Here is a 13271-nt window from a genome sequence, read left to right on the forward strand (position 1 = left end):
TCCTCCTCTGTGTAATAAGGGAAGGAAATAAAGCAGCATTAAAATGCTGGAGGGAAAAGGTCCCGTTACTTGACGGGTTCAAAGGTACTGTATGATGAAACAGGTCACAAGTAGGGTAGAACAAAAAGAAGAACAGGCATGTCCCTCGTTTGAAACTGGTTTAGAAACAAAAGCAGCAGGTCTCCTTTGAATGTGGAAATCAGTGACAAAAACAGGCAGTTTGTAGCTGTGGGGTTTTTTGGTTGGTTTTTTTTTTAGGATATGTTAATGAATCATGCAGTTGTCATTATGCATGTGCAAATAAAAAGACTAAAAATACGCTTCTAAGAGTCACGGTTACAAATACTGAGAATATTCCACTGAAACAATTTTCGATAGCCTGTGGTGCATTTGGACAAGCATGTCTGTGACACCTGTTAATAGCTTATTAAGTCTTTCATAAATTGAACATTGCTGTAGTGTCAGCCCCTTTTCTCTTTTATCATTGCTTTCTTTTTATTTGGTTCTTAAGGTAATTAGAAATTACCCTAAATTTTTCACTATTTCCTACTCCAATTCTCAGCATCCAAAGTAAAAAAAAGAAATTAGAAATGCAGCTCAGCAATTGTCTGAATTGCAAAACATCAAATGTTAATAAGTGACATTTCAAGTTACTTATGTTTATATTAATAACTCGAGAAAATCTGTTTGCACCTGACTTCTTTTTGGTATCTAGGCTATCCATTGCTCTGAAACCTAATGGCTCTGTTGCCTGGTGTCTCACTTAATGTACCTGCTCCTGCTCTTACCAGGGTTCCAACACTTCTTTACTTCTGTAATTTCTTGGACTTCCTCCAATCATTCAGAAGATCTTTGCTTTCCTTTTTTTCTGGATTTCACAGACATTTTCCTGGATTTATCCCTTTCTCAACTCCTTTTTTTTTTTTTTTTTGGACCATATATAATAAGATCCACTTGCCAGACAGTTTCCACCTCATTTTAGTGCTTCAGGAGTTTTTGGCAATTTTTATATGCTTCTGCATGTTTCTGTTTTTAAATTAGCATGATGAAAGGACTCAAGAAATTTTTCTTTGAATCCTTCCTGGTTATTCCTCCTCCCAAACTCAGGAATCCACACTCTTCCTGTCTTAAAATGTAACTTTTTTGGGTTTGTTTCTGTACTTACCTTTATCCATTGCATTTCGCCAATTTTGTTATCAATTTGCTGTAAGATATTCCCTTCATCACTCTCCTGTTTCCAAGTGTTTATTGTGTATCATGTACAGTACTGCAGTTTACCTTCATTCTATGAGTTAACCTTCAGAATATTTTATATTACATTGGTAATGATGCTAAAGACTTGACACAGTAGGTCAGAAAATTTTTAATCCTGCTTTTAAAACCAGTCTTTTCATAACCTGTGCATTTGCCAAACCGGAGAAGACAACTGCTCTTCTGAACTCTGATTTGGGTTTGGGGTATTTTCCCTTCTTTGGTCGTTTGGTTTTGTTGGTTTTTTTTTTTTTTGTTTTTTTTTTTTTTTTTTTTTTTCCTGTAGAATAGCTACCAGTATGGAAAAGTACTTTCTGAAGAGACGCTAGCAATTCCTCCATTTACAATGAGGTTTTTGTGACCATAAATAGTTACCTAATATGTCTCTGGGCAGTGTGGTAGGTGGGCAACCCAGTCATGAGATGCTTGCTGAATGTGTGAATTATGAGATGGGTAATTTTACAGGTCAGACAAACTTGCCCTGTTATTCTGCTCAGAATTAGCATACAGCACTCAGTGTTGCTCTAATTAGTGCAGTTACTTATAGCAGTCAGTTCAGCGTGTAATTTCATAAATTAAGGCCTGTCTTAGTAAATACATCAAGGAGAACAGATAAGCAGACAGCTTCTTTTTGTGGTTGCTTCTTGTCTTGATTTTGAAAGGCAGTTGTCTGCCAGGGAAAGCTAGAGCCTCACTTGGAATGGAGAATGTAAACCCCCTTCCCTCCAAATTACTATAATTTTGCAATTAGGGGCTTTCAGGCAAAGATGTGGGAATAGGAGTAACAGTTCTTTACTAGGAAGAAAAAAAAAAAAAAACCAAAAAACAAAAAAAGTAGTGCCAAAAAACAAAAGCAAAGACACAAACAAAAATCCTGGGAAAAACCCTGACAGAATCAGGGATACAACCTGTCACCTTGTTGGCCAGGGTGTTGGAAGCAGTCCAAATAAATCCTCCTGGAGGAACAGATGTGGTTGTGTGGAGTTGAGATGGTCCTGCAGAAAGTTCAGTGGTGACAAAATGGGTCCAGTCTTCCTCTGGGAACCAGTGGAAAAAACAGATATCTGGTGGTCTTCAGTCCCAGTTTTTATCTAGCTAGGAACAGTTGGCTCCTCCCCATATGTGTGGAGCATCTCACAATGGGATGATGGAAAGTGTCATGTCATTGGTGGGCCCTAATGGCCCATTATCATAAGATGTCCCCCTGGAGGATGGAGGGGTGGTGAAAGAGATAAGAAACGCTGTCCCACCTGGTTTTAATAGCTGGACCATTATCAGAAGGCATCCGCCCTCCTCCCCCCTGGAGTCACAAGAGATAAGGAAAAAACATCTCCCCAGTAGCCTTCAACAGGTGAAATAAAATGCACATTTTTTGGTAACATAAGCCAAGACACTTCTATGATACAACATTACGGCAGTGAGTTGCACAGAATAATAACTGTGCTGTGCTCTGATTTTTCTTCTAGAAGTGCTTTCCTGAGCAAAACTTTACCTGACTAAACTCTTAGCTGTGTTCATTTCTCTTTCTGTTGCCAGTGTTGTTTTACAGATTTGTATGAATAATTAGCTTTGTAATCCTGGCCAAAAGTCACTTCCCAGTAAGAAAACACGGAATAAAGGAAACCTGTCTTCATTAAAGGTTTGTGTAATACAGGCTTTGCATAAGGTAGTTCTAAACTTCAGCATCTACCAACACTTGGCATTTAAGCAACTTTACCACTCTCTTTCCTGCTTGCACTTAAATTGAAAATGCTACCTGCTTTTGGACTGCAATCTTCCAGGACTGGCTTCTAAGCATAGGTGAATATTTTAGCAATTTTTAAGTTGGACGTGATAGCTGGGGTTTTATTTTATAAAGAATACATCCAAATGGTCTTCCTATTTGTTTGCTTTTAAACAGTGCTGTAACTTAACCCCTTGGAGAATTTAGGTTGGAACAGCCTAGGTTGAAAGAAATAGTAATAAATGGCAATTTTGAAGTAATGAAATTTGGGAGTTACTAATTTTTTTTCTTTCAGTGTCAATGCCACAATACAAATCCTATCTGCAATGACAGCTGCAGACAAAAAATGTGCATATGTGGTTTATTTCAGGTTTATGCATACCAACAGGATGAAGTTACTGGTTTGCAGCAGTAGAGCACTTCTGTCCTTAAGGTTTGCATTAGTGCAGCTGTATCCATGTTGAAGCTAAATGTCTATACAAACAAAGGAGGCCTCCACTGCAAATATGTAGAAGATACTTGCTATGGATGTGCACTTCATACACTCTGTTCAGTTAACTTCATGAGAAAATCACAGTTAAGATACATAATTCTGGGTCAAGCACCCCTATCAATTTTTCACAAGTTACTTTTAACATTGGGGGATTTGTTTTGAGGTTTTGTGCACTTTAGTTATTTGGAATAATTTTCTTCAAGGTGTAGCGCTCCTCCCCAGCTGAACAGGGAACTTAAAAGTGCAGTGTGACTTTATGTGTTTTTATTGTTGACACCTATGGCTTTTAAAAAATACCATGTGATGTAAAACACACAGGTTGTTTTTTCTTTTTTTCGTAATTTGTAAATACCTAAAAATTCTTTTGACACAAAGTGTGCAGGCAATCTGTCCTTCAGTTTGCATGCAACAGAGGGAGAGGCAGGGATACTCTTCAGGAAATAGGAGTAGCCTGTAGAGGATTGTAGGAGGCATAAAATACTGCTTTGGTGACTGGAGAGTGTTCCAACTTGAACTCTTTCCTCTCTGAAGTAGGTTGAAGTATCTGTTGTGCAGAAAACACATGACTGCTGCTGCTTCAAGCAGAGATTGATAAAACACTGTTGCACCCACATCTAAGAAAATTTAAGCTTTGATGCAACTTTAATTTTGGGACTTTTTATTAAGGGACTTCAGCTTGCTTAGTCTTTGTATAAATGCATTTAGTATAAAATCCTGCCTTTACTTAAACAGTAGGAATCACAGTTGCACTGTGATGCACAGTTGCATATAAGGGGAAATATCAAATGGGCAGAGCTTTGCTTGACTGGACTTCCAATAAAATTTCAAAAGTCTTGTTTTGTAGGGGGACTGTTTCAGCAAAATCACATAGAAGCCTGTGTATTTAAGGAAAACTATGTTCATGGGTATCTCCTCTTCAGATCTCTTCAGATGAATTCCTTCACCTTCTCCCATCTCACAGTCTTTGAGACCTGTGGGAAAAATGAGCTCTGTCACTTTAACTTGTGTCATAACTGTTGTGTTAAGCTGACCATTCCTTGTCTATTCATAATTATTCCAAGGTAAACACTTATAATCTTTAGCACAGCTATAGTTTGGCTCCTGCAGACCTTTCTCTCTTTTTTTTTTTTTTTTTTTTTTTTTTTTTTTTTGCCTTTAAACTGAAAAGTATTTGACATCTGTTCTACAAGTATCTCATGTGTTATGAAGACCATACAGCATTTGCAGGCTATGTTTACAGAGAGCTTTTACAGACTGTTGGTTGAGTACCTTGCTGGGTTGTTTTTTTGGTTTGGTTTGGTTTGGTTTGGTTTTTTGTTTGTACATTACTCACTAAATGGTAGCTTTAGTTGACTGTAGTTTTGAAGCATGATTAATGTTTGAATTTCTTTAACCTTTAAATATGACAAAGTCATCATGTGATTTACTTATGTCAAGAATTTTTTTCAGCACTAGAGTTTTCCACTAACAGGATGATTGTCATTTGATTTGTTTAGCCATCATTATCTTAGGCTGGAGCATTAACTTTACCCCAGAGAGAACAATTTCTGTACCTATAGTACAGCTGAAACTTTGAGTAATTATTCTACAGTGGTATGTTTGCATATTTCCACATTGCACATAGTTGAAAAAAATTATAGCAGTGGGATTTTAAAAAAACTTCCATTCATCGGCTCTCTACATGAAAACTTCATCGCCACCACAGTACAAAAATGTAACTTCTGTGGTGAAGCCAGAAATAATTAGACTTGGCTAGACAATGAGAAAATCTCCAGACTATTTAAACCATAAAAGTGGAAAAATCAGAATGTTATTTTTTATTGCAGGTCCGGGAGCTGCAGACTCGTTTGCAGAGCATGCAGGCCATGGGCCCATCCAGCCCAAGCCGCCTCAGTCCTGCCAACCGCCCCATCAACCCCAGCACAGGAGAGCTGAGCACCAGCAGCAGCAGCAACGACGTTCCGATCGCCAAGGTGGGGTTTTTGTGTTTGTAACCCTTCTCATGACCTGGAAAAAGTAGGCTTCATTTTGTGCTATGCAAGTGTGGGATTAACTGGGAAATATTCAGGGGAGTCCTGAGCAGGTCCGTGAATTTGAGCTGTGGAAACATTGTTTATTGTAGTTCTCTGAGTTGCAACACAGGGCTCAGTTCTTTAGAAGTTTGCTTCAGCTTTGCAAGTGTAACTAGAGAACAGAAAGGGTTTGTGTGATTGTTGTGGGGTGTGGGCTACTGTGTAACCTGTACAGCATTCTGATTTGCAGGTTGCTGAAAGAGTGAAGTTGTCAAAGACAAGATCAGAGTCTTCATCATCTGATAGACCTGTCTTAGGATCAGAAATCAGCAGCATAGGGGTGAGAACTAAGAACCATGTGCATGCATGATCCATGTTCCAATAAAAGCACTGTTTTCTTAATAAAATTAATATATGTAATATCTGAAAATACTTTAAAAGCTAGTTTGAGCAAAATACTTCAACACAGACTATTTCACCCAGTATTAAGATCTCATTTACTCGTAACTAGTGGCTAGAAATCATTCTCATGAGTGACTTCAAGAGGAAAATTTTGAAGTCAGTTCCATCAAAATATTCTTCAAGGAGACTCTCCAGTTTCTTTTCACAGCTTTCAACCAACAGCGAACTGGATTCTCCTTTTGAAATGCCAGTGTAAATCGATAATACTGTTGTTACTGTGTGTTAATATTTTTTAAATTGAAGAATTTGGCTCTAACCCTTAGCTAAGCTCTCAAGAACATAAATAACTTGCATAGTAGGCTTTTTAAATATATAATGAAATAGTGGACTTCACCTTTGGTTAGTAGAATTTTAGAAAAAAATGGCTTCTAAAAGTGGAGCCTTGTAAATGTACTATTCAATGTAAAATTCATAACATAAGACTGAATAATAAATACATTGAAGTGAGTGCATGCGAGCAAATGCAGTTCTTCATGCAGAAAGTATCTGGGAGAAATCCAGTGGGTATCTATTCACAATGCTCTATTAACTCTGTTGTGCAGGTGTCTAGTACTGTGGCTGAACATTTGGCACATTCACTCCAAGACTGTTCAAACATCCAGGAAATCTTCCAAACTCTCTATTCACATGGGTCTGCTATCTCTGAAAGCAAAATCCGAGAGTTCGAAGTGGAGACGGAGAGATTAAATAGGTGAGCTGGAAAGTTAGATGTGATCACACATGTTGTCTTCTGTTAGCTTTATTAAAATTGACTGCTTTTTTTACCCTTTTTGAACATTTCTTAGTTCATTTCCAACTCAACTGTGGTAGCTGCAGATAAACATGGAATGTGATTACTGAAGAGGAGATTGAATCATGTGCTTAGGATTCTTTTCATGCGTATGAGTTTGTTTGTGCATTATTAGATCAGCACAGCACCTTCCCCTGTCTGCACTGTGGAGTGTCCCTCTCTGTGGCTAAGTAGTCATGGCATCTTTTTTCATAAGACATGTTACTCCTTGAAACAAGGAGTCCCACAACTTAGTCTGCATCATTCTGGAATTAGCTTGCTTTGTTTTGTCCTGAAGAAACAGAATAATAGCATTTAAATGTCTCAATAAAAGTACTGATGTGTGGTGCTGTGATATATGTACCAGCAAATAGGTTTCTTTCTGCACAAGAGAGATTGGAGGCTTCTGGTTGCAGTTAAAATACTGGTAGTGTTTGTGTTAGCAAACTCTGTCAAAAGCAGTGGTTTATATCTTTTTTGGCACATAAAATCAAAACTGTGGATCGGGAGTATGAGAAGTGTGTCTCAGCATATCTCTATCCAAATTCTGTCTTCCCCACAGCTAGCTCAAATTTAGTCTGATCTGTACACTATCTCTTTTTATTTATAGCTCATGTTTTTGTAGTGCTGCAAAATGTGATTCTTGTTTTCTTTTTTCCTTTTTTCTGTACACTGCACAATTATGTTTTGAGAACATGTATCATTATAGAAGATGTCAAGATAGAGATGGTGACTGTTCTAGTATCTAGAAAAGTCAATGCTTTATTATGGTAACTAAACAACAAATGGTATATTGGCCTTTCTCGTTCTTCTTTGTCAAGAATTCAGTGATTTTAGAGTCCTGGCATGGATTTCTCCATTAGCTACCTGTGCAAGGTTTCAAAATTTTTTGTCTCTCTGCTTTTGGCATATATGCAATTTTTACTGTTAGGCATAGTATATTGATGTGTGGTTCAGTTGTCAGCAGAGAAAATAAACAGTAATACTGATACTATGAATCCTCATTTTCATGTTCAGGGTTAACCTCATTGAGGAGGGTATTACAGTTAAGTTTGTTTGACTTTTGCCAGAACATTTGGAGGTTACATTGCCCCACTGAAACCTCATTTGTAGTTTGGAAGTTCACAATCCAAACATGACTTCAGGTGGAACGTTTACTCTGGATTTTCAGAATAAAGGAGGCATTTATGCAACTGCATGATCCCTTCACACACCCACATTCACACTAATGAATATGCCACTTAAAACAAGTTGCAAATGTGGCAGCAGAAAGTGAGGAATGAAGGCAGAAAAATTGAGCAAAAGGTTAATATGAAGCTGTCCTATGCAGTCTTGTGGAGTTCTGCTTGCTGCTGCTGCACAGGGTTATGACTACATTTTATGGGGACGAGAAGAGGATGACCTAAGAGAAATTTCTCTCCTCTTGGCTTTTTGTAGACAATACAGGACTGATGGATTTTGCCACCTTCATTAAAAAGCACTTGTGTAGACCAAGAAATTTTCATTGTTTCATAGTATGATTGTCCTAGAATTTTCAGGACAGTGACTGCAAGTTAAGGTTGAAGGTTACAAATGGCTTGGTTTTTTGCAGCCGTATTGAACACCTGAAATCCCAGAATGACTTGCTGACAATAACACTGGAGGAGTGCAAGAGCAATGCAGAGAGGATGAGCATGCTTGTGGGCAAGTACGAGTCCAATGCTACAGCTCTGAGGCTGGCACTGCAGTACAGGTATGTACCTACACAGGGGCTCAGCCAGGAAGGGGGAGCTGGGGAAGACTTGGTAGAAGTGTTTGGGAGTGAGGTTGTTGATGTGACATAGTAATACTGTTTATTTTTTGTTTCCTCCCTGAAAAAGCACCCCTTTGGTTAAGCTACCTGATTAAATACCCAACTGAAGTTTCTATAGTGTATTTCAGCTGTAGTTAACCAGCATCCAACAGGAATGTAGAGGTTTATCTCTTCATTCTTAAATACTGAATTAACATTTGAATTACAGTTTGTGTGTAGGCTCAGTCTGTCTTGCTGAATCCAACATTAAGATACAGGTTCTCTGTACCTTTCCCAAAACCCGTGGACCAGAGTGTTTTACTCCACGTAACTGAGAATGACTTTGTATTGCATCAGTTGGAATTGTGGATTAGTGGCTTGATATTTGGTAATAAGTATCTAAATTTGCATCAAACTGTTTACAAAAATGTGGTGTCACTTAAGACCTTCAACTGCAACTAATTTGGGACAGGCAGGTTTGGTCTTGGAACAAATTGTGAACCTTTTAAAGAATATATTCTTTTACCATCAGCCTTGAGCAAATTGCAATGAAGTGTTAATTCCTAATAGTATATTAGTATGTATTTTTAAAAACATTATATATTTAAAAACACTTAAATGCAACAGGGATTGTGTGACTCATAAATATAATTGGAAACTGTTCTGTTGTAAGGAGGAACACCTTACAGCCAGGACAGAGCAAGAAGTATTTTTCGTGCATTTTTTCTGCTTACAACATTTCACGTAGTATAATTATATTGTAGAGCATAGAATACTGTATGTTATATAGTAAGAAGGTCTGGGAAATTTTTCTCAAAGGGATCATCTTAACTACTGTTTGTATTGTCACCTGTTTAAAAACATGCTTCTGGAGCTTTCTTTATTTCAGATCACTCTCTTATCTTTTATCTTGTTACATTACATGAGGCCAGCGTAGCACTGTTACAAGAATGGGGAGACTTGTGATAGAGGCTATGCGTATAATGTTATTTAATATCCCTGCTGCTAGATAAGTAGTAGATAATTATGCAGTTAATCAGATACCTCTTTTGTTGTTGTTGTTGTTGCTATTGGAGGTGTTCTTCTCTAAATTACAGTTAATATTTTGAGTGGTTTTTGTTTTCCCTTTCAGTGAACAGTGCATAGAAGCATATGAGCTGCTGTTGGCACTGGCAGAAAGTGAGCAGAGTCTCATTCTTGGACAATTCAGAGCTGCAGGTGTTGGTTCTGTTGGTAAGATGTCAATAGATCACTTAATTTAAGGGGTTTTTGGCATTTCAGCATTAGAATTGGTTGTAATGGTCAGTCATGTAATGATCCATTATTTAAGAATGCTCCTTAGTTGTTCCTTTTTTTTAACTGTTTAAATTAGTTTACACACCCCAAAAATAGGGGGCAAATGCAAGAGAGCAATTTAAATTCCCCTGTGCCTGCTATCATGAGGAGCTGCCTCTTGTGGGAGGAGTGAGATTGTTGTAGGTATGCAGTTGTACAGAGCAGAATAATTAAACAGTCCTTGTGAGCACAGGTGGCTTAGGACCATACAGCTGTGGTAGTTGCAAGTCCAGTAAGATTGACACCCCAGAAACAGTCTAATCTGTGAAAAACTGGGATTGAAATAATACAAAAGTAGCACTGAGTAGTTACAAATTAAAAAAAAAAAAAAAAAAAAAAAAAAGGCTGTAATTTTTCACCCCCTGTTTTACCTTTGCTCTGGAATTTTAAAACATTCTGTCTTCTGTTTAGCCTGTATGTTCTGGATTTTTCTTATTTTGTGGTTAGTTATGGCTAGGTGTTGTATAATATGCTACCTGCTAAGTAATGGAACAAGCCACTATCATAGGTAGAGTACAGTTCAGAAATTTGGAGCCTGATGGAAAGAGGTGATTACACAGTGAAATTCCAGTGTTAGTAGTTCCATTTGTTTTATTGGTAGGAGAAGGTAGTCATAGTAATCTTCAAGTAGAAAAAAGGGAAGCATTCAGAGAGAATAGCTCTTCATACTGTGCTAAGGCATAGCAAGTGCCTAGTGTGTTAGGAGCACTGGCTTCTCAGTAGAGGGGATGTCTGAGATTTTCTTCCACCTTTCTCCAAACCCTGTTCGTTCCTTTCCACAATGTGCTAGGGGACTTTTCCCAGCTGGCAGAGATCAGTGAGTAGCAAAAATGAATTTAGTCTTGGAATTTGTATTCTTGTAAGAGGTAGAAAGAAATCTTATAAGGGAGAAATACTTTGGGTTTCATCTGACGTGCATTCTATGGAAGAGACTGTAGTTAAATTTTTATGTAGGTGTCTGTCTACAGCATCTATCTGAGTCATTGAAAGCTGATATAATCACGGACAAAGACCCTCTAACTACTTGAAGTTAGAAAGTGGTATGTTTATTCACCGGCGGGTGGCACGGGAGTCATCTCTGAAAGGTGTGGCCGCCCCGAACAAGGCTCTTTGCTCTCTATTTATTTTCCAAGATCTTACATGCAATACATATGCATAACCCCACCACCTCCCATTCCCGCTCTCAATTAAAATGAAGCTATTAGTCCTTCACGCATGCCCAGTTCTTCTCTTGAATTGGGTCAGTGGTCTTGAATTGGGTCAGTGGTCTCAAAGGATGAAGTCAGGAGAGTCTTCATCAGGTCTCTGTGACCCTCTGGCACTCTCCAAGGTCCCCTGCTTCTTGATTGATTGATTGATTGATGCCAAGTCCAGGTGCTGGCCATTGTTCTTAGTGGTTTGAATCTGTTCTTACGACGGTTCACTTACTCCACTTTTTCTATAAACAAGCTCATAATATAACAGTTAGCTCTAGCTTGGGCATTTACTAATCTAACTTACATCTTGATCAATATAAATTACTTCTAACCCTTAGCTAAAATCTTAACTTTTTAAAGTCATGTTTCATGTCTTAATTATGGTATTATCAGTTACAGCCCTGAGATGGAAATAGTGCAGATTTCCCATTACACAGCACAGTGTGGAGGAAGTTGTGTAAGGTTTACGTACCTTTACTTCATTATGAAATTTAATTAACACACCTAGATAAAAGAACATTTTTGGTTTGAAGATCAGCCAAACTTTATATCAACATCTATGAGTGGAAAATTCATGGGAGTTGTGTCACTTAAAACTGAGCGTATCCAGCTTCTCTTAACAGAACATTCACCCTTCCTTTCTTCCTCATTAGTGTTACTTCTAGTGCATGCACTTCACTCAGCAAATGTGAAGTACAGCTAATTGACTTGAACAAGGATTAAATGAAAATCCAACACAGAGCAAGCTGTTGAGTTTTGCTGAAGTATGAATATATTGTAGCTTAATCTACAAATACATTTGTAGATTTTCTGTGTAGCCAACAACATGTCTTAATTTAATGACCTGACTGCAGCTGAAAGACTGTAGGAGTAGTGACAGTGGTGGTTTCAGTTCTGCTACTCCTGAAGCTTAACAGCTACACAGGTAGCTGTATAACCACTTAAAAATATAGCAATTTAATAAACCGTGGCTAGTTTTCTTTTGGCTTAGTATGCATGAGCGTAAAATGTGAGCGGCTGCTTCTGAGCAGGAGAGCAATCCTTTTATCTGGCCAGGTAGCATGTAAGAAGGTGTTCTGGCAAACCATCAGGCTTGAGGGCAAGGTGCCTGTGAGGAGAAGCTCTGGAGATGACTACACTGTGAACCCATACTGCACCAACTGAACTAAGAGCTGTAATTGAAGCAGAGGCTTTTCCAGTGTGTTCATAATTTGAGCATCCAAACCTAATGTTAGTGCAGAACACACATCATTACAAACAGACAAGCTAAAATCCTACATCACTTAAGACATATTGCCTGGAGCCGCAAGTACCTGGAGCTTGTAACTGGTAGCGGGGTGCATTCAGGCCAGTATCCCAGTTATTACCGATGCTCACAAGGAAATTAAGTTTACCTCACAGATTGGTAATGTACTGTCATTGTCATGATGTAAACTGAGAGCAAGTAGAAAGATCTCTTGCCTTAATTTCTGTCTGAAACATTGTTTGCTTGAAAACTAGGGGACCAGACAGGTGACGAAAATGTCACCCAGATGCTTAAGAGGGCTCATGACTGCAGGAAGACAGCTGAGAATGCAGCAAAAGCCTTGCTGATGAAGCTGGATGGGAGCTGTGGGGGAGCCTATGCAGTCACAGGCTCTAGCATGCAGCCCTGGGAAAGCCTCTCCTCCAACAGTCACACCAGGTAACTGCAACTCTTTTGCTCTCCTAATCTCATAGTCTTGTATTTCAGACAAAAAGTTATGTTTTATTGTATTTGCTGAGCTACCTCTCCTCACCTCAGTCCTTTGGCTTCTGTGCTTTGATTTATAAGTCACCTCAGTGGTCTAATTGTCTTTGGACTTTGAGCAACTCCAGCCAAGAAGAGTTTTGTTTAACTTTGTTGCTAATGGGTGCAGAACTTTGATCTAACTCATGAAGGGCAAAACCAATACATTTGTTTTACTACAGTGACTTTCTTGCTGTTTTATTGGAACTCTAATCATGTACTTGTTACTCATATCTATTGTATGCAGAGAGCATGGATGCGTGGAGAATCAGAGATCTGAAACAGGCTTTCACTGGCATTTTGGAGTGCTCAAGAATTGTTTTCTAAATGTTGCAAATCTAGCCACTCTGTTTTAAACTATTTCCTCTCCCTTCTCCTTCCTTACCCCTTGCACCCTTCCAAATTCTTCCTTCGCATCCTGTTCTTTTCACACATGGCATGGCATAGATTGGATTCTTCCAGGAAAGACTGGATATTTCAGCTTTTCTGAA

At 38.4% G+C, this 13271-nt stretch overlaps 1 protein-coding gene across 6 annotated transcripts in view; it reads left to right on the forward strand.

Moving 5' to 3' along the window:
- Positions 1–13271, forward strand: part of MCC (MCC regulator of WNT signaling pathway) — a 180021-nt gene that overhangs the window by 126664 nt on the left and 40086 nt on the right. For all 6 annotated transcript variants that reach the window (XM_040089723.2, XM_058424026.1, XM_058424027.1 and 3 more), the window contains 6 exons: positions 5294–5440; positions 5730–5819; positions 6484–6632; positions 8302–8442; positions 9614–9714; positions 12513–12696. In XM_040089723.2, coding sequence (XP_039945657.1) covers positions 5294–5440; positions 5730–5819; positions 6484–6632; positions 8302–8442; positions 9614–9714; positions 12513–12696 — 812 coding nt within the window. The remainder of the gene's footprint in view (positions 1–5293; positions 5441–5729; positions 5820–6483; positions 6633–8301; positions 8443–9613; positions 9715–12512; positions 12697–13271) is intronic.

This window comes from Hirundo rustica, chromosome Z, assembly GCF_015227805.2.
Source record: "Hirundo rustica isolate bHirRus1 chromosome Z, bHirRus1.pri.v3, whole genome shotgun sequence".
Lineage (NCBI taxonomy): Eukaryota > Metazoa > Chordata > Aves > Passeriformes > Hirundinidae > Hirundo > Hirundo rustica.